This window comes from Parus major, chromosome 5 (genome assembly GCF_001522545.3).
Source record: "Parus major isolate Abel chromosome 5, Parus_major1.1, whole genome shotgun sequence".
NCBI lineage: Eukaryota > Metazoa > Chordata > Aves > Passeriformes > Paridae > Parus > Parus major.
The window spans coordinates 10,997,904-11,020,451 of record NC_031774.1 but is presented as its reverse complement, the minus strand read 5'-3'; the positions used below and the strand labels follow the sequence as shown (position 1 = coordinate 11,020,451).

The 22,548-nt window shown below is 37.0% G+C and overlaps 1 protein-coding gene across 3 annotated transcripts in view; it reads left to right on the top strand.

The window, feature by feature from the left end:
• Positions 1-22,548, top strand: part of NELL1 (neural EGFL like 1) — a 333,120-nt gene that overhangs the window by 178,026 nt on the left and 132,546 nt on the right. For all 3 annotated transcript variants that reach the window (XM_015631302.3, XM_015631301.3, XM_015631300.3), the window contains exon 14: positions 7,573-7,695. In XM_015631302.3, the coding sequence (XP_015486788.1) occupies positions 7,573-7,695 (123 nt within the window). The remainder of the gene's footprint in view (positions 1-7,572; positions 7,696-22,548) is intronic.

The following is a 22,548-nucleotide window of genomic DNA, read 5'->3' as shown; positions in this document are numbered from 1 at the left end:
TACTGAACATGTCAGCTCACTGCTCAGCTGTGGTCAAAGCTGAGCAAAATAGTGAGATCCTTTGGGAAAAGCATTGAGAAGAAATTGATAAATATTACTATGCTATTGTATAAATTCATGATGTTCTGATGTCTTGAATCCTGTATGTGCCTCTAGTCTACCCATCTCACAAACTGAGGGGATCACTCAAAGAACTTCAATGCAAGAGGGGACATGGTAGAACAGAACTCCTTCAGGTTGCAGAAGAAGTTTGATTCCAATAGGCAACTGCAGGCAAATTTGGAATTTCATATTCAAATTAAATCCCACTATTTCTTCCTAATTACCCAAGAGTAGCATGTGTCTACTCTTTTAGAATGTAGTCTAAATAATGTCATGTTTAACAGCAGAAGTTGTTTGTTGTGTCATAAATTACAAAGTCATTTTCTTACTAAAAGAATGGCAAATGGGATACTTTTGCCAGCATTTTGTATGTTTAGGTGCTCATAGAGTTCCCAAAGGAAACAGTGGGGCTTTTCTGTTCTGCATGCTGTTCTTTCTTTCTATTTCCTTGTGGAAATAGACAGGGTGAGCTTGAATGCTGAAGCTGAGAATGGGTATGAATAAAATTAACTTTGTTTTTTGCATTCTCATGAGTAGAAAAACACATTTGATTTTGTTTTTTTACTTAGAATTTTCTGGAGTCACAATTAGCTTTTATTCACCAGCTTACCATCTATCTGCAATGTAATTTCATGTTTTGATGTATGCATCTTGTTTCTAGTTGCCCTGGTTTTCTGTGAGAGATTCTTCCTGTGTGTTCAGAATAAAGCTTCCTTTTATTCAATCTATTTAAAAGCTATCCCTTTTGTTTCATAACATCTTATGAGCTGAAGTCTTGATTCCACTAAGTCCACAATTCTACCTAAATTCAATTTTTTTAATCTATCCTTTGTAAAGCCTTAGTTATTACATAGATATCTGAATCCTAATAACATGCAACAAAGGGTTGTGGCTTCTTAGAAGTATTTGGGGAGATGGCTTTCTTCTTTCTGAGTTTTCAAAGACCATTGCTTAATGGCTGCCAGATAATTAATCTTACATTAGGCCATGTAATCTATACAAATGGTATCTGTATTAATAAAAAAATGGTGGCATTCAATGACCTTGCTATTCTGTGAGTTGTCTCTCTAAGTCTCTTGGTCTGTAGAAATGTTTGCTGCATTTGTGGTTCAGCAGCCCACAAGCTGTTATCTCAACATTTTAGAGAACAACTTAGATTTCTTTTCAGTGCTATAAAAATATGAATAAATGGATAGTCAGAATCTTTGCACAGTGTATTCCAAAGATGAATGCTTTATTATTGAAGTGTGAAGGCTTTGAGGAAGGAGTGAAACAGAATCCTTACAGTAAGAAAACTGTTTCCATCTTGTAAGCAAGTTTAAACTGGGGCCTTTTTTAGTAATAAGAAGTGAAAGTAACTATAGTGAAAGACCCTACAATGGAATGTCTCCTGTAATTCCACCCCAGTGTCTGTCTTTTTTTTGAAGAGCATCTTTATTTAAAGAAAATGAAGATAAAAATTTTGCCATTCTTGCTTCAAATAAATCCTGTGTTATGTGTACCTTTAAGAAATTATAGGTTTGAAATCCTTTATGTGTTTTTGCAGAAGGGAAAGCTATCCTGATTTTATGACGCTTGACCAAAAGGTTCTTAGCTTCACTACATGTTTTTTTGCTTTATATTTTTAATGTAGGGTTCTAATTTTCAATTAAATATTTTAGAAACACAAACAATACAAATTCTAGAGTTATTCCAAGCATGCACAGAAAAAAAAAAGAGCTAGAGAAAGCTAAAGTTGTCTAGATGCTGCCTTTATAGCCCATACAAATCTAGTAAGTGGTAACAGTGTTGTGTGGGAAAATAGAGGCATCCTATAAATTTTGCGGTACTTCTTGAAAATATATTTTAAAAAGTATATAAACATAATATAACCAAAGGCCATTTTCCTCTTATATAATGAATAGAAAATGATTTTATTGAAAAGATCTCTTTCATAAGATTGGTAGGTATTTATAATACCCAAAACTTCAAAAGTATAGAACTATTTTATGTTTTGACTGATGCTTCCGATGCTAATTGTCAGAGCTGCCTAGAACCCTTCACAGACACTACATTTCATGTATATACGAAGAGAGAAAATTTGCATTTTCCTGTAATTGTTTATATATATGTTTAGATACCTGTGCATTTGCTTTCATAAATGCATGATTAATCCTTTTTTGTACCTTGCATGTGTTCTGAATTATTTTTTGTGGCTGTTTTTATTTATAGACAGTTTTGCAATGTCATATGGGTGGCTTTATACAGAATATATTATCTCAGGCAGGCAAAATCTTTGTCTGGCACCTTTCCTTCTGCCCACAGTGTTTTTCCTTCTGCATTCTTCCAGTTCAGTTTAGCCTGAAACAGAAAGTATTTTTTAAGTACCACAAAATAATAGTATTTTTGGGATTCCTTCACAGAGATTAATCTGGAAAAGTTGTGGCAAAAAGGATTTGACAGAAATATGTGTAAATCAGTGCTGCTGACTTTTTTTGTCCTCGTTTGAATATTTCAATTTATACTTCACACTGAAGTGATCAGCCATCAGCAGCTGGAATGGTAACTCATTTGAGGTGTGCAGGAGCTGCTACAGCCTGGTCTGGGTTAAATTCCTTAGCCTTAAATAGATACTTGCTTTGAAGACAGCTGAAAGTTTAGTCAAAATTTAAACAACTGGTTTCACAACTGAAACGTGGCGTGGTTGAATGATCTGCTGCTGCAGGTGGAGCTGATACAGCTGTTAGAGAGCCTTGACCTTTCACAGCAAGTCTTCTGTTGCTGCTTGTGTTCTCCTTCTGCCTCAGGTGTTACTCATTTGTTGTTTTTTCACATGTAAAAGTAGATGTTGGTGTGCTGCGCTCTTTGTGTCACCCTGAAAACTCAGCTTCTGAGCTTGCTGACATAGTTTTCTAAGACTTTCCCAGGACAGTAACTGTAAACATAGAGATAGGTATACATTCCTTCTGTTACATGTATTGTGATGGTCATCTCTCATGACCAGTGCAGTGGGAAAGTGTTATCCTGACCATCCAATCCCTGACCATGGTCAGAAACCTAGAAATCCTGGGAGGAAAAATAAACTCTTGCTTCCTTTCACCACACCTCGAGCTGTGTCCGTGTGATCTATTCAGCACCAGTGGCAACACTTTGCTTGGCTGGGGTCCATCTCCTCAAGCACATGCAGGGGGACAGAGATCACAGCTGTCTTGGCAGCCTGGTCATTGTGCAATTTCTTACTCATTTCATGTCCTCACATCATCCATGGGAAATATTTGTTTTCCCAGTGTACTGTCACTGGGGAGCTGCTGTGTGTGCTCTGGTATCAGTGTGCACAGACCAGTCTGTGTTCTGGTGCAGGGGGGTTTTCTGCTGTCTGAAGGATGTGTTGGGACTTCTTATAACAGTATGTACAACTAACCAGCTACTTGAAACTATTTTATGGTGAATTAACTTCACTTTTTATGTGATTGCGATCTTTCTAAGACCATGTAGTATTGAAATGAATTCTGTCACTATCAAGATAAATTTCAATTAGGCTGCTTCTGAACAAAGTAGAGGTGCCTGTAATACTTGTCTTACACAACTGTGCATATACTGTGGTAAAACTACCCACATATAAACATTAGACCTACAATACTGTTGGTGTGGACTTCTAAGGTAGAATCATACAATCTAGGTAATGGAAGTGTATTTTTTTAAAAGGATGATTTATTTCTTGGAAATGCTTTTGGAGGTGGATAGCCATTCTCAGATGAAGTCTGAAGAAAGAATGAACTTCATAGTAATTTTTTCACAAGATGGCCTGACCTAGGTGTGAACTCAGAAAATTCTCAGAAGATCCTCTCTAACATTTTTGGAAAAGTTCATGGAAGCTTTTGAAAATTGTTGGCAGTTTTTGCCCAGAAGGAAAGAATTAAGTTTAAATGTGTATTTTGCTGGCCCTCACAGTAGCTTGGTGGGTAGGAAATAGGGCCAGGGGAGCTGCAGCATCAGAGAGGCTGTATCCTTTCATCCTTCATCTCTGCTTATAGGAAGAATAAATAAAGTAGAAAGAAAATGAGCATTGGAAATTTGATTCTTCCTTTTTTTTTTTTTTCAATAGAAGATTGATTCCTTTAGTTTTCTATAAAATCTTCAGTACTTGAGGATTTCAGAAGAATGATAAATACTAGGGAAAAAGCAGAATCTTTTAATATCCTTGTTTTATAGAGGGAGGGGAAAGGCTCAGTAAACTTACTGATCTTGTGGCTTTACCATAAAGCATGAAGTACATGCAACAACAGTCCTGAGTAACAGAAATGCTGATGTTGAAGGCTATTCTGAGAGATTTCATAAACAAATTAACTTGCCTGTAAGAAAAGAATGGTGCTGCTGTTCATCAGTAGTGGTAGCTGTTCTTGAAATAAACTTTAATAATCCAGCTAAATGAGAGTTGGGTCAAGGAATTCTGTCCTTCTCAGTAAGCCTGTTCTTTTCATCTTTGATTATGAGCTCATTTGGTGCATACTATGTAGCAAATCGAGGTCAGAGAGATGGAAGACTTCAATCAGACTTAATGGTGACAGTTTCATTCCTGAGCATTGCAGCTCATTTGTGCATATAAAAAACTAAAAGTTACTTTTGTTTAGTTTGCTATAGTCTCTTTCTTGCACTTCTCATTTCTAGCTACAAGGGAAATAGTTAAAATAAGACAACTTTGGGCTTTTTGTCTTGGCTCTGCCCTCTTTGATGCTTTGGAATGATGCTGTTTTTGACTCCTTTCACTTGCTATGCGGGGTCCTCCTTTGCCCATTTTGTTTGCTGTCTATTCAGTATTTACCATAAATTTACTATTAAAGCAAAAGCAGGCTCTGTCTGATGTGCTTGAATGGGGATTTTTGGAAAGCAATGTGTATATGAAAGCAATATTGTTTGCAAATTAGTCACAATCTCTGAGTTTAAACAGAACAAGAGCCCACTTTCCATTCCCAATGTGAGGACACAAGTGTTACAAAGGATGAGCTGCTGTGAAGGCACATAAAACCCAAGAAAACTTACTGCTCAGAGATTCTTAAGGATTTTTCATCTGGATAAAAAGAGTTTTGTACCTTGGCAGGAAATCACTGTTTTCATATTCTTATTAGGCCTGTAAAAACATCAACTATAGACATCCCTACACCAGGGAAAACTTAATTTAAAGTTCCCATCATTGCAGCCATATTGATGCTAATAAATCTTGGGATTCCTCATTCAGATGAGGTTCCCTTAGACCTCCTTGTTCTAGCAGCATCAAGATGTCTCATGGAGGGCAGGTTGCCATGCTGAGATTTGTTGCTGACTCTTTAAATTATATCAGTTTTGAAAAAACTGATCTCTTTTACAAGGTATTACTATGGGATAGCTGCTCTGTCAGTGCTAAATCTTTTGATATTTCAAGCATCTGTACATCTGCAGAAATGCTAAATAGTGGTTAACATTATCAGAGTCCTAGAACAATAAAGCAGACATCCTCTCCTGTGTATTTTGGTTAAACACATCTGGTACCACTGGTAAATCTTAATTTATACTTGAAGTGCTGAGAAGGTAAAAGACCAATTTTGGCACTTGTTTGAGTAGGAATGTTCTTGTGTACACACGTGGGCCTAGCACAAAGACATTCTCATTAAAGTTTGAATACTAATACAGGAAAGCTAAGGACAATTAGAAGTAGGAAGAGGAAGTAGAGATATGAAGAAGGGTGTCTCTTTTAAAAGAAAGCATAATTTAGCTTCAGCTGCTGTAAAACACCTCCTTGGAGGATAGCTTGATACTTTTTGTGTCTGACCCAGCAGCCTGAGCACCATGAGACCAAAGCAGCAAAGACTCAGCACGTGGTACAGTTTCCTTAAAGATGAAGGTGAGAACAGCAGCCCTTCAAGATCCCTGGCATTCTGAATATGTAAGGCCTCTGAAAATTGGCAAGAAGCTGAAGTGAATTACTAAGCAGAGCTAGGGACCAGCATAAACTAGCAAGTATAAAGGAAGCCTGAGTTTATCAGCTGAAGTCAGGCACATATGAGAGTGTGTGTGTTTCTTGCTAAAAGCAAAGAGTGAGAGGCTGATATATTAACTTTGATGCTATTTAAGATAAAATAGTTGCAATCCATATAATTTTGCTGTCAAATGTATTTGAAAAATGGAAAACATGTTGCATATATGTTCTGCAAATACTTATCAACAGTGTTACAGAAGTATTTAGTTTAGTGGATTCCTTAGAGCTCACCATTCAAATCTTATATGTGTCTTGAATTATCGTGAAATTGCCTGTTGTTCTGTACTGTGGAAGAGTGAGAGCATTGCAGAGGTTAATTTTAGCCTGTCAAAGTCTGTGATGCTGCTATTCTCAATGGAGAGACTCTTCCAAAGGCCTTAGTTTAGTCTGAAAAAATGAGTATTTTGCCGTATTTTAGAGGCACTGCCTCTCTGTGATCTCTATAGAAGGCTAGACTTAATCTGTAGTCCTTTTGCTTCTTTGAACAGCCTGATGCACTGGTAAAAAGCTCAAGCAAATCCTAATTCTAGGAAAGCATAGCTTTTACCTCTCAGCATATGGATATCAATGTGATGATTGCAGTTGCATAAATGAAGGCTGCAGAGAAGGGTTCTAGATTGTGATTTTTTATTATGTCAATTATCTGTTGTGTGATTTTAATAAAATTCATTGCATTCTTTTGGTATCACTGAAAATTTTTGAAGAAGATTATAAAGGTACCTGTGCAAAAGTGTAAAATATTCAGGCTTTCTTTTTGCAGTCCTATATGAGGGAAGTTCCTTGTAATTGCCGGAAGAAGCGAAAAACTTTGAGGTCAGGTAGCTCATCACCTCTAACTGGTGCTTTACATGAACAAAAACATAACAGGATAGTGAAGTGCAGGAGCTGTGGCAAATTTGGCTTGGGGCAGCAGTTGGAGTTGCTGGATGAAAGCAAAATATGGCCTTTTTGTCTGGGAGCCTCTTTGAGGCTTGATGGTATGATTGGCGCTGTAAAAATGTGAAATGCTACTATGTGCTATTAGAGAAAAAGTCAGTTCAACATGAGTTAGAGCAAGCAATTGTGACAACTTAATTTTTAGTAGTTAAAGGGTAGGCTGGTAGGGTCCCCTCTTCTGTTACTTAGCTTGTATTTATGATCATTACTGTTGGTGATGGACAGTGATGTAAAGGTTAATCTTCACAGCAGATATTTTTTCCTGATAATCTTCTTCATAGCTTTTTGTCACAGCCATACTGTGCCTCTTCACCAATTCTTTTTTTCTGTTTTTGACCCTAAATAATCTACTGTTGCCATGCACATATTGGTTTCTGAACTGAAGCAAGCCCATAGCTGACTCCCATTCCACACCCCCAGCACTCAACCATTGCAGTATCCTGGTTTTCCCACTTGGTTTTCAAAATCCACATCAGGTCACTGAAAAGCTCACTGCATCTTGTAAATTTATTTTTTTTTCCCTTTTTTCCCACCTCACTTAGAGCGTGATGAGTGTGGCAGTGGGCAGCATAACTGTGATGAGAACGCAATCTGCACTAACACTATCAGGGGACACAGCTGCACCTGCAAACCTGGGTACGTGGGCAACGGGACCATTTGCAGAGGTAAGTGTGTTACTGTAGAGATACCATAAACTTGTCAGGCTTTATTAATATTTGCTGACAGTCAGCTACATTCTGTAACTTATGATGTTAGCTTTATGATGTAACTTACGATGGCCAGATTTTGCAATTATTTGCTTTAAGACATCTTCTGGCAAATGGACATGATGAGAATTGATTTGTGCATGACTTCTTGGGAAGAAGGAAATATTTTTGGAATGCGAGGAGAAAAGAATTTTATATTTGCTGAAATGAATACTGTCATTTGAGCTAGTATAATTCAGCTTTTGAGTGGTTATGTTTTATAAAATATGGATGGTATGTTCTGTCACCTTTGGCTTTTAAGTTTTAATGAGACACATTTTAAATTAGGATAATTGTATTTTATGCTAGCATCATGTGGTTATTATTTGACTACCTGCATCAGAATCATGACTTTTTTAACATATAAATCTTTAAATGTGTATTTTGAAGATTTCTCATTTTTGCAAACAAGAAATAATGATAGCCAGCCATGCTTTCTGTGAAGTATTCATTTATGGCATGTCATTTCTTAGGATTTGTTTTATGTTTTCCTTTCAGTGGAGAAAGAGAAACAAATATCTCATATAAGGAAAAAGGATAGTTGGATTAGTGAGGATTCTGTCTTGAAGTACTACTGAGTTGTAACTCATGCATTTATGAATTATATTTATCTCATAAAAAGCTATTTTTTGTCTTTTCTGTGTTTTCATACTTCCCAAACAGAATTACAGTAACAGAAAACAAAATTTTAGATTTTTTTGGGGTTTTTTTTGGTTTTTTTTTGTTTTTTTGTTTTTGGTTTTTTTTTAATTACAACAGTTGAAACTGAGGAATGTACTGGACATACTGTTCTGTACAATTTGGGCCAAAACAGGCTGAATATTAATTTTTAAGAGTCTTGTAAATTGACCAAACAATTCCTAAAAGGTCAATGAGCTTTGATGTCATTCCTGTTTCAAGCTGAAGTCCTTCACCAAGATTGTCCTGTCAGCTAATGAATTAGCAGCTATCAGATTGGTTTTGATATGACTTCTATCTGGGTACTTTCCACCAATGCCAGAGCATCCCTACACTTAAAACAAAAAATATTTTTTAATGATTGAATAAAGAATAGAAAAATGTAGTGGAAGTGTTGGACAAATTAAACCCCTTGGTATGTTTTTATTGAAGATCAACAGGTGATACCAGGGAGAGACTCAGTATAACTGCAAGTATATTTTCAGTCTTTGATTACAGTAAACATGAATTGCAGCACAGAAAATTTCAGTTTCAGAGAAGTCTGAGTACTGAACAGCCTGACTGTAATACTTTTTTTTAATTATTATTATTATTTCATCAGTTATATGAGTTATATTTCTTTGAAACCGGGATGTTTGGATTAATTAATAACATCTATGTTTTCACACTGGTTTTCTTCATTTACATACCTTTAATGTGCCAAAACCTCAAAGTTAAACTCCTGCTGCATATTTATTAATCTAGTAATGTTGTAGAGAAATGCAATAATGTTTTTACTCTCAAAGTTCTATTGAAACCTGAGCTACTACAATATATTTTCATATATAAAAATATTGTATATAAATGTATTTTTAGTATGCCGTGAATTGCATATGCAAGTGTAGTTATAGTTGATGTTTTGAAATAGAAATGCATGGAAATACAGGGAATTACATGTTGGGGTCAGGGATGCAAGATATATACCTTTATCTGTAATGCCTAACTCTGACACCCAAGAAAGCACTGAGTTTCACATAGCACCATGGAGACAACTGTTAGAGTTAAGTAGAAAAGACCGAAAATGTACGTGTGTGAGTTAGGTTTCTTGAGTCACTGGGTGAATAGGTTGAAGTTTAGAGTTTAAGGTAGTTTAGAGAGCAGAGGACAAGATGAAGGATTTAGGGTGTTGTCTCTTGTCTTTGTTCTTTCTTCTTCCTGTTCTTTTCCTAGAGGTTTTTGGGTGGTAGTAAGTGATTGGATAAAGAATGCCACAATACAGTACACAGGTGTTGGGTCATTGGGTCACTAAGAAAAATAATTTAGTTGGCATCTGTTAATTGGGTAAATGGACATATAAAAGACCTTGAAAAGAATCTTTGTTAGTCATTTTACCCCTTTCTATGATAGTGCACATAGCTCCTCGTACCTTGCAATGCTGATAAGAAATGAATAAACAACTGAGACCGAACAAGAGAAGATTGCCTCCCTCTCGTCAGTCTTCAGTTCAAAGGGAAAAAGAACCTAACCCAAAAGACCTTAACGAGACAATTACGTTCTTATATTCTGACTAGGAAGCATAAGTTGGAAGGACAACTGGAGATTATAGAAAGGGATTTGCAGTCTAATAATTATTGAAGTTACTAAGAACAAGAATAATCCAGCACTGCATGGAATAGTCATTACTGCTAACAAGCTACTATTGGAATCATTGGCATTTTAGTAAATTACAAAACACACAATATAAAATACTGTTTTAATTTTCTGAGCCTGTGGTTCTATGATTACATGAGGTTTTCACAAGTTTGGATGCTAATTGAAGAAATGTTCCCATTTTGCCCATGATAGCAGGAACACCACTTTTACCTCTTTTTTTACCAAATTCAACAGTGATATGTCATCAGCTACATTTCCTTGCACAAATGCTGGGGCTGGCAGCAGGAAAGAGGTGTGAGCATTTCAGGGCAACTATAAACTGTTGTTGGCTTGTAGTATTTTAGGATTTTATCTTCAGGCAATACAGATTGGGAAAATGGAGATAAAAGTCAAGGTGATACGTTTGCTATAATACCATCTGAAGATAAGATAAATGTTTCTATTCTCCTTGAGACATCTGCAAGTGCTTCATAAATGTTTACATGTTATAGATGTATACACACACAAAACAGTGGTTCCAACTACTACTGAAATAATAGAACTCTGTGATTCAGTAGGAAATCTTATTAATATTGTTGAGCAAAACCATGAAAAGAAAAATGGTGATTTTATGATGAGAGAAAAGGTCTGGCTTTGTGCATGATTTCGCATTCAATTTCAACAATCCATTTTAGCAGTGTTATAAAAAGTGAAGTCAGAGTAATGATCTTCTTTGGCTTTAGTGAATAACACATTGATAGTCTTTAAAAAAAAAAACAGGACACTGTTATTTTTGTTTTACAAAAGTTAACATATGTAGTTGAATTAAATTGTATTGTGGACTACTGGGAAATACAACTCAATTACTCTGGCAGGAATTTGTGTTGTTTGCAATTTTTGTGAAAAGCACGGAGAAATAAAGAGGAACAGAAATAACACGGACATGAATATAATGATTGCTGGGGATTAATGAAAAAAACCACCCTGAAAAACCCCAAATATTGAAGATGAAATAGAATATTTCTTTAAAAAAGCCCTATGTAATCAGGCTGTCACATGTCTTGACTAGCAAAAGATCTTGTGCATAAAGAATTGCATTACTGTAAATGTACTACTGGGCTATGCAATTAAAGACTGAATTGTGTCAAAGATGTGGAAATGGTCACGGAGGAGGGTGTTGCAGAAAGGGCACAGACCAAGACTTGAAGGCACTTCAGCATTAAAAGAGATACTGCCATAGCCTAAGCACAAAAAATGGTAAGAGAAGTGGAGATGAATGCAATAAAAACTTCACAAACACATAGTTCTGTATATGTGTGTATATATATACACACATATATATATATACATATACATATATATACACAGTGAGACAATAAGCTAGAGAAGTAAGATTTCTTGTGGATCTTCTCAATTTCACTGTAAGAAGCCAATTTTAGCATCTCAGGCATACACTGAAAATTGGGTAATAGAGTAGAGTGAAACTGAGGTGAGCTGAAATGATAAGGAAGGACAATACTGTGCTATCACCATCAGTAAGCTGGACAGAACAATGAACCCAGAATCAGGTATATTATACATTAGGATTTTTTCAGAAAATGGTAAGTAAACCAGAGAGATCCATTCTAGAAGAAATGACATCATCAAAAACACAGGACAGAGGTATAACTTCTTCTGATAGAGAGATTCTGACAGAGAGATTTTGAATCTACAGATCTGTTAAATTGCTCTTTTCTGTGAAGGAAACTTTAGAAAAAATAATAAGAAGGAGTGACTTGGGACATAGAAAACGTTATACGTGGGTAGTAGAAGATATGTCATGCCCTTTTACTTGAATTCTCTAAATGAATTATAGAATTCATAGGTGAGGGTAGAATAAGGACAATTGGAGCAATTCCACAAAACTTCAGGATAGGATGTAATAGTACAGCATTAAGGCTGCACTTCAAGTGGAAGGGAAAGGTGATAAAAATTGGTTTGGCAAATGAGTGCCCTGGTTAAAAAAAGTTGTGGTAGGCAAATGGTGGCTTCTTAGTACAGCATGGTACTTTGAAGTGTGCCTGTCAGGATGGACCTCAGGGAAAATCAGTGTATAGTGGCAGTAGTTAGAGGAAAGAAGTTTCAGGTTCCTAGGACAGTTTCAGTTTCCTAGGACAACCAGGTTTATGAATAACCCATCACTCAGGATTGTGTGTGTGAGCACTGTCATCTATAAAATGAGTAAAACTCACTGTCATGGCTTCAGCTGAAGAACATGGGGTAGTGAATACAGATATAAATACCATTTTTAGACCTCAGAGGCTCTTGGTCTGTTGCAGTATTTGTATGTGTAGTCTTGACAGGGCTTGAATGTGGGAGGCTGGAATAATAAAGGGGGAAAGTGTCTTTTTCTGCTTTTGATAAGATGTCTTGGTAAGGTCTAGTTGCTATTCTAGTTCCAGGCAGCCTTGCTGGTGGCAAGTGAAGTAATGGAAGTGACATGTTGAAGTAATATGTGCCATTTGTTTAAAACATAAAAGACTTTGTGCCCTACAGTCTCCTCTGCTTCAGTGAGAGGGGAGGCAGAGAACACTTGCTGTGAATATAGAGTCCTACAGCTTAGTAGAGTTTATTGTAGAGCTTGTGCCCTGTACCACAGACAGAAGCCAACAAAAGAACCAAGGAAGCATCATAAGGTTGCTTAAAATAATTGATAGATTTTGAGATTAAATGCCTTAAGTAAGCCCCCGCCCATCATATTTTACCAGGAGCAATGTGCAAGTTGCCATCAAGGTTTTGTTGAAATTAGTTGTTTTCTTTCACACAAGGAGATTTAGATGTAGTATACAAGCCTTGTCCTAGCTCTTGTTATTTTGTTGCAAGTTGTTATAAATGAAATTAGAATTTTGACAACTAGGTCCCTTGAGTTAACAGCAATTTAATTACACATGAATACAATTTAGTAAATTGTACAGTAATTTGGTATAAAAGAATACAACTTAGTAAAAGAATACAATTTAATAAAAACCCCACAATTTATATATGCAATTTGCCAGTAATTATAAACGATTAAAGAATAAGTAAAACCGACCAGGGTACAGCAGGGCTTCTTACCCTGCCTCATGTACAAAACCAACCAGGGTATGGAGAGGGCTTCTCACCCTTCCTCACATACAAAACAAAGCACTTCAAACTAAACTTATATACTGTATGCTTATACATATTCATTAATGTTTCCTGTAAGTTTCCTCCTATTTCCAATTTTTCTGACTTTACATCACTGTTCTTCATGGCGCATGCCTCACTTGTTGTTAGGGGGTTTTCAGTCTTCTTTTAGGGGTTTTTTGGTGAAGGCTTATCCTCATCCTCATTGTCCTTTGGATAACCTTACAGGTTTGCATGTGCATACTAAGCATTGTGTTATGTAATTCTACTAATTAGTCTTACATTTAATGATTTTTATGCCCTATGCCTAAAGTCATTCTAATTTTGTCCATCTCAGGGCTGTTTTCATCTTGGGACATCACTTACCTTCCAAACCACATCCTGTACCTTAATTTTAACATGTAACATCTGTAAAGAGGTACATCTGCCTTGTAACACTGATTCTTTTGATTGCTTGTAATAATAACAACTTTCCAAATAGTTACAATTTAGTTAGCACAAATCAATTAGATTTGTTATACAAATGGTTGTTTAAAAGCATATATTCTGCCCACAGACATCCTTACATGCTATCAGAGAGATTGAAGTGGTCTTGAACACATTCAGATGCTAAACAGGAACAATTCTTCAGAAACATGGACGAGGTGTGTTTGCTAATCTTTGTCATGAAGCTTTGTCGTGCAGAATGAACAGAAGTCTATCACTTAATCAAGTGCAAATACTGTTCACTGTATTTTCATATTTTACATGTACAATCTAACAGGTATATTTAGTGTGCCATTAACTAATGGAAAACCACTCAAACTATTCACTGAGTCCTCACAGAGGTATAGCGAACGTCATTTATTTCTATCTTTAGTATACTTTAATAGGGTCCTACAGGGTTTGCATAGCTTAACAAGCTACTATTGATTAATACATATTGTTTAACATTCCTTAAACACAATGTCATTATTTTTCTTGATTCTCACTGTTCCAGGAGAGTTTCAAGGACACTGCCTTTAGAATTGTTGTCTGGATTGAAAGCTGGGTTGTGCAGACAGACTTTTACTAAAATATTGTGCCCTTATTCTACTAAAATGTTTTCCTATAATTAATACCTCATTTAGTGGTTTCTGCTAGAGGTGTAGATCTATTGAATGATTAAATGAGGTGGATTTAGTTACAGTCATACACCATAAAACACATGTGTGCAATATGACTGATGTCTGGGCAGAAAAGCATCAGGTATTGTGAAATAAAAATCAAAATCATGTTTATTCTAATTAATATTTAGGCTGTGTAATGGTTTATTTCTGACAGAACATAGACCATGATTATTTTTTGCATGTTACATTTTTCTGCAGTATTACACAGGAAACACTTAAGGGATTACAACTCAATATATGCTGCAGTCTTAAAGATTAGCAGTTATTTCTAAATTACATAGTTCTGATGTAATCTGGAAGTTTGGTTTCTTAATTGCACGGTGGGTCCTTATGTATTTTTGTTTTAGGGTGTGTGTTTAGGAGTGGGCTTGTTACTGGTGGACTTTACTGGTCACTTCAGGAATAAATTATTTGGACCCTAAAAAAAGCAACCAGATTTTGAACAGAGACTCTTTATTTTTTAAATGGTAGTTGGCATAATCATAGGGAGTCTTTATTTATGATACACCTAGAATGGTTCCTGGCAAGAGTACATCTCAAGCTTAACAATTTCTTTTTTTGGATGTTGGTTAGTAAGTTAACCTGTATTACACTGTTTTAATCACAAGTTATAATTGGATGGATATGTTGCTTTATCCAAAAGCACTCTGAGAGCTGTTTTGCACTGCTGTTTTCTTGATGTGGTGCCAGAGCTGACTAGCTCTTCCTCAGCTCCACGCTGGGAGTGGGACATGCCTCAGGAGCAGGCTGACCCAATGTGCGGCTTAGAGCAATGCTCTACGGCACTTTATAGCTGTCAGGCACAGTATGGAGGCAAAGACGAGGAGAAGGTCTTTCGTATGGGTTCCAGGGAAAGGTTTAATCTATGAAGGGTCCAGGGACAAAAGACAAAAAACACAGATGTACAGCGACTTATGTACGAGGGAGGATCAAGGGGCAGATACAAAACTTCAACCAATGAAGGATATCCTGGGGAGGTGTACAAGGTAGGGTTTTACAGTGAATCAACTAATGGGGAAAACATGGGGAGGGGAATAGGTCATGTGGACCAATGGGGCGTCAAGACTTAGGGGATTTCCAAAGGGGACGTCCAAGCAGAGGGTTGGCACAAGGGAGGATTGACAGGGAACACTCAGAACAAGGGGCAGGTTTTAGAAGATTGATAGGGAAGGTACTGGAAAAAGGGGTTGGGATACAGTGATGGGCAGTGTAGAGGAGAAGATAACTGGGTTAAACCAACAAAGCAGGGAGGTAACAGAACTAACCACTTACATAAAGAGCTTCAAACTTATTAAAAGAAAACACACCACATTTTCTTTGTTTCAAAGCAGGTATTTTTATGTTTCTTAGTCTGAAATATATTTAATAATCTGAAAGATGTTTCTGTGAAAGGAGTTTTATATTGTCGAGATGAAATACAAGGGATGGGACCACCGTGCTTTGAGATGATTTATTGCTCAAGTGGCTCGATAAGATATCAGTCTCGAGGCACGAGGTTTAGAAGCAACTCATCGGCCATAGCTCTAAGAAGTCATGAGTTTCTTCTCTGCATGGCAATATATAATTTTTTAGTCCAGTAGACAGTCAACACAAAGTTTGTTTTCACTTATTAACCTATCACCTTTACTTAATTTTGTTGCACTGTGTCAGTCTTTTAACCAATAAGCTGACAGGTCACATATTCACACACAACTCTGTTATGGCTTCTAGATCTCTAGCTTACTCTATAAATCACACTATTAGAGTTCAAACCTCAAACTATTTTACCTAATATAATTTCTTACTTACTCTAGGTATATTCTTACTTGTACCTATAGGAACATAAGTTTACAATTTCTCTACCCAATGTCTGTGTATGCTCATTACTGCATCAGTCCAAGCTCTTTGCAAAGCTGCAAATTGAACTCTTCAATATATGTAGAAGTTTCTATTCATCAGTTTCCAACTGTATATCTTGCAATGTGTAGGCAGTATAGTGATGGTTTAGTAAACAGATGAGTAAAGATAAAAGAATTTTTATGTGTTACAGAATTTCTTCTGATATGAAAAATACTCATCAGTATTTTTAGTAAGAACTAAAGAACAAAAAAAATCATTCTCTTTGGTTATTTCTATACTCAATAGTCTGCTTTTTTGTTTCCCTTTCACACTGACATCAGCAAAGCAAAGGTAGATTAAATATCAACAATGGAAGACAATCAGACATGCTGAAAATCTTGATATTAAAGCATATCAAGTCACTCTAAGGTAACTAACTGCCACTTAGGTTTATGTTTTTTGCATATGTGTCTATTGGAAGTGGAGTTGAAATCCTTTATGAACCATTGGAGTAAGTTATGAATAAAATGTAGCCCAAGATGGAAAGAAACAAACATGACTTTAGCGTAGCCTTGGAATTTTTTTTTGGCAATAAGGCTTTGAATGGTTCATATGCCTTAGCATGGCATTAATTGCTGTTTTGGTGTAATATTCACTAGTCTCATGAAAGAATAACTGAGTTTTGATTCATACTGAGATTATCTTCATTTTTCAGAGTCTTGAGCTTTGTATATTTTTATAGCTAATATATAGTGAATAAATCACTCCAAAAGCAGGCAAGTGAATTCATGTGCATTTTGCTGTCAAATGGCACACAAGAAAAATGCCATGGCAAGTGTAAGACATTGGGATAGTCACACTTACTGGGTGAGGTATTCTAGATATAATTGATTTAAAAATTTTAACCCAGTATATATTTGCACAATAGTGCAATTAGAATTCTTACATTTTTTTTTCATTCTAAAACTAGCATGGCTGGACAAGGACTCAAGGCAGTATTATTGAAGCCACTAAATTTTCTGTTGTCCTAAATCAACTGTACTAATAAACATAAAAATTTGAAATTTTAATATACCAATCTTTATATTTTTGTTTATGCAAAACATGCCCACTGCATTGTATTGAGAGCTAAGCTCTACACATCCACCACTTGGCTGCCCAATTTTACAGTCTCTCCAAGGGCACAGTGCTTCCTGGTGCTTGGAATCTGTTCCATGCATGAGATTGTTCATGCACATCAGTTATTGAAATAGCTCATTTAAAACCCATGATTCATGTAACTTGTCAGAATCCAGATCCTGATCTCTTTGCTGTCACAGGTTTTCTCATCACTGTAGATAGTTACACTACAGTGTAATTGATGTTACACTATAGCCGTGTAACAGTGATTTGTGATTTGTCCAGAAGACTGTTCTATCTATATAAAAGGAAGGAAAATCTGCAGTTATGTGAAATATTTTGAAACTTAATCTGACAGGTTTTTCTGCCTTTACTCTGTATGAGTAAATGCAAAGCTCACAGCAGACCTACTCATGAGAGCTTATGAGGGTTCCTAGGTTCAGATCCTGAAGTGGAGAGTCTCTTGTTGACTCAGTTGCTTATTGTCTCCTATTGCCTTGGTTTGCATTCATTGCTTTCAGGTCACCTATTCACTCTGGGGTCATGGTTCTGTGCAGCAGGCCCAAAAGAATTGCCAGGTGATGAAAAGTAAAGAGATATGTTTCCCACAATCTCCCGGCCAGTAAAACTGGGCTGTGTAGACTATATAGGTATTCATTGCTTTGTCTTTTAAGAGCCTAGTTAGTAAAAGCAAAAATGTAAAGGTGTTACTTTATGATTAATTTCTGCTCCATACATTTTAGTAATCTTCTACACTGTGTTTGAGATCATCTTAGTCAATAACTCCTGTTTGCAGCAGATGTATCTCCTCCCAAGCTGCTGTTAAAATATTGAGGAGCCAAATTTGTAGCCTCCTGAAGTCAAGATGAAGCTTTCTAATGCTACTGGAATGGGTCATTTGTATTACACAAGTTAATACTTTTCTTTTTCTTCCTGTAGTATTGAAATCTAAAATTATCAATCATTAGCCCTCAAACACATCCTTTATTAAAAAGCTCGTTCTCTGTGCTCTACTGCTTTTTTGACAGTCAAGCAATAGAGTCACCATGGACGGTGGTTTGGTCAGAAGTACTGACTGCCCTAAACTTGTAATCCTTATGAATGAAACACTGTCTGTTTATATAAACAATCTGTGGCTCTCCTGGCCTGCCCTGGGAGCTTGAGATGCAGTTATCTGGAACAAAGAATGTATGTTTTCTTGGTGGCTGAGAAAAATCAGTTCATTAGGAGCATCTTGAAATATATCATTGCACAAACCTGATTGCAGCGTGGACTCAGCTCAGAGGAGCAATCGGAGCACAATAGCAATATCAGTGCAGTTTCCTCTCTTGTGAAATCAGCATCTGGGTTTTAAAGCATTAGCTAAAAAATCACTAGAAAACTTACTCATTTCTTGCTGTGAGATATGGGTTAGAAGAAGGGCAAAACAGGCTTAAAACTTAAAAGGAAGAAAGAAAGTTTATTAGCAAAAGTACAAGAATAAGAAACGAGAATAAAACCTCCAGAAACTCTTTTTCCCCACCACTCAACCATTCCCTTGTTTACATGACAACATAGAGACAAAAAAACCTGGTGGTTAAAACAGTCCTAACTTTGCAATAGTCTTTTCATCAGTCTATGTAGAGAAAAAGAAGTTCTCTTTTGTCAATCTATGGAGTTTTTCACAAGAAAACCAGTTTCTCATGGCTTCCTATTTTTCTGATGCCAGTTGCCATCAGAAAAAGAGAAAACTCTGCCATCAGTCCTTTCCACCCATTTCACACCACTCTGAGGTGTGCTTGTAGGTCATGAGTCAAAAAGGGCTGTCATATTAAGGATGAGTTATTCAAAGGCAAAAATTATCTTCAGCTGTCTCTGTAATCATCTCTGGAAACAGAAGTTTTCTCTTTGTCTCTTAAGGGCCACAAATCTTGAACAACTGTCTCTTCTTTTTCCTGTTCCACCATCTCATAAGATCATGACTTCTTCATCATTTGCTTAGATTCACACTTTGAAATACTCCATTCCCCCCAAAATACTCTGTCATGAATTAAAGGAATTTTTTTCAGAACACTATTGTCCATCTCCATAGTTTTAGCAAAAGAATATTTCAGCTTATTAAAGCATCTCCTTTTTTTCTCTCCCCCATCTGAAGCTTAATTTCTTTCTTCACTGTCTTTGACAGCTTATGTTGTCTCTTTACATGTTGATCACTTTCTCTCTTCCCTTCTCTCTGGAAAAAGGATTAATCTGCAAGTCTCATCTGGGTAGTGAATCTTGCCCAGGCCTTGGGGATGGTCCCATGATCTCTGCCGGAGCAGCAGCTGAGGCTGTTTGCCGTGGAAGAATTTTTTTTTCCTATGGCTGCTCTGGGGGAGTGTGGCCACTGTCTCAGCGCGCTGCAGGCCAATATCTTTCCCTCCCTTTACTTGGCAGCCTCTGGTGAAACTCAGCAGCAGCAGAAACTGCAGCCAAGCCAGGGACCAGCCTGGCCCAGCAGCTCCGCTGTACAAGGCTCAGCGAGCCCACTGAGAAGGGGCTACTGACTTCAGTCTCCATCCTCCCTGGGAACCGAAGAACTCTGGCCAGCCCCGCTCCCCCCACCACATCTTGTCTGGCCCTGAGGGGAAGGAGGCTGAACCGGATCCCTGTTACCTCTTCAAAGCCAGAAATCAAAGAGAGAGCAAGAAATTCCCGGGCTTAGGTCTTAAGGTGGTGTTCACAGGTTGCTCTCACTTTTCAACAGTAAGATTACTGTCAATTCTCAGAAATGGCCAGTTATTGGCAGAAGAAAAAAATCCCATCAGCCTCCAGCAGCTTTAACTTCCTTAGGTGTTTCCCTTTGTTTCGTAAATGCTAATCCATCACAATCAGTTACAGTGTGTAACCATTTCAGAATTTATGTTTATGGAATAGGCACATTAAAAGGCAAGGAGATGCCAAATAATATGAAGCTATTTCTACTCCCTGTAGAACATAACCAAACAATTTTGAAAACTGAATATAAATATCTTATTCAAATATAAAATAAGGGCCTTGCAATTTTTGCTTTTGCCAACAGTTTTTGGTAACACTGTGCTGGCACACCAATACCAAAGTGTATTTATTAATTATGTGTTGCTAGAGGACACGAAGTATGGAGCAAGGGTCTCCAGAAATCATCCTCACCGCAGCCACTTCTGTGAGGCCAAAAGCCTCTATTGCGGGGTCTTGACAACCCTTTTACAAGCTTCTCCAACCAGGTCACCCTGATTGGTAGAAGGAACAAGACCCCTCTCATCCCATTGGTGGGATAAGAGAGAAAAACATACTCAGAAGAACATCTGTGTCTTGTTTTGGGAAAGTAATTCCTTATTTACAGAAATAATCCTTGAGCGAGAATCGGTTGCCAAGACTTTCCCTTGGGAACAGCCAGCATCTGAGAGCTTGAAAATTCTCTCAGGTTCAGAAAATCATGTCTACAATTATGTGCTTTTCACACAGCACATACTTAATCTGGAGAGTCCTTGCTCACAGGGTAGTGAGGAAGGTAGAGAAAAACTGCTATATGTAGGAAGAACAGCCCAAACAGGGAGGGCAACATATTTGGTTTGAGAAGGATGATCCTTCTTTATTCACCAGATCCTTGTCCTGTTCTCCTTGATGTTTGTTTAGGGCTGTAGTTGGAGAGAGGATGCTGGGCTAATAAGTCCCAGGGAATAACCTGGTTGATTGATTTGTATGTTCATCTAGATGGAATTATTATTAGAGCAATCTCTTTTGAGTGATGATAATATTTATGTGTATTCTATTTGTACAGAAGTTTTTTTGGGGGCCTGTTCTTGCCATAGCAGTTGAATAGATACCACCCAGAAAACTCTTTTTTATCAAGAGGAGGCTTCCTCTTCATAGTAAATAGAAAATAGTAATTTTCCCCATTACAATATATCAAAGTAAAACCATTAAGTGATTTGTCAAATGCGACATCCATGACTGGTAGCTGATCCAGGATTCAGACTCTGTTTCCAGTCTGGTAAGTCTGTTCTTAAACCACTGGGCTGTGATTACTCCACAGAAACTATCCAAACCATTTTTAAAATACCTAAAGAATCAAACAGAAGGACTCCAAAATCAAGCACCTGTGAATATGTAAAATTTAGGTTATCTATTCAGTGTTCAGTCACTAGCATACAGTCCATGCTAATAAAATCACAGGTGTTGTGGGGTTTTGATCCCTCTGCCTCACTCAGATATATATTTATATATTTATATTTATATATTTTATCTGCACAGTATACACACATAAATTAGTGAAGGAGATGAAGTCCTGAAAATACATGTTCTACGTTTATTATTTTTATTGTTCATTGTGTGACCCTATTTCTTTTAGTTACTGTCCCAGTATTTGTACTGAATTTAAGACGTTACCATGTCCTTTAGAAACCATTTTAAACTTCTTTTATCAAGTGGAGTAAAGATTTTTGTCTGCCCTTGCATGAGCTCTCTGGTGTAGTGCAGTGATTTAGTTGTTTGAGCAATTGTTCAGGTTTTCAGGCCTGTGGCTCAGACCTTCACATTTTTCCATTACTTGAAGAGTATGATATTACTCTGTGGTTTTGACATCGGAGGAGGATGTGAGGAAAAGGGGCTCGGTCCCAGGTTCTCAGATGAGTGTATTACAGTCTCATTTCTGCTTCTCCTGCAGACCTGGTTGTATTCCTATTCCCTCTGTTCCCCAACTGAATCTTGCTTCTCTTTATTTGTCCTTTCCTGGCTCAAGCACCATTGTGAAACCTGATGAATGCTGTAAGATTAATAGTGTGTGATTAAACATTTACAAATGAAGTTTTTTCACAGATACAGTAAAGGCATATCCTTCAAATCTCTAATGCCAAAGTGGGGGTCCTCGCCCAGTAAAAAAAATATTTATATATATATATATATATATATATGGATTTTTTTCCTGCAGTGCAGCTTCTGGTAGATATCCATCACAGGAAAAAATTCCTATAAACCATTTACTCAACCACATTACTGAAAATTGTGTTTTATAGTAATAAAGCTTGGATTGCCCTGCATGAAGGTATGGCTCACTTTGTGTGAGTTACATTGGTTGACTTGCTAGTTTTGGAGATTGCATTTATTTTTTTAACACTGGGAATGGCAAATCTGGAAGTTGTGCAGGATGTTTGATGGGACACTTTGCATCTTTTTATCTGGAAAGATTCTCCAGTTCAGCTGTTTCACAGTGGTGCTGGTGTATTAGCCTCTGCAACATGCTGAAAAGTTGAGGCAC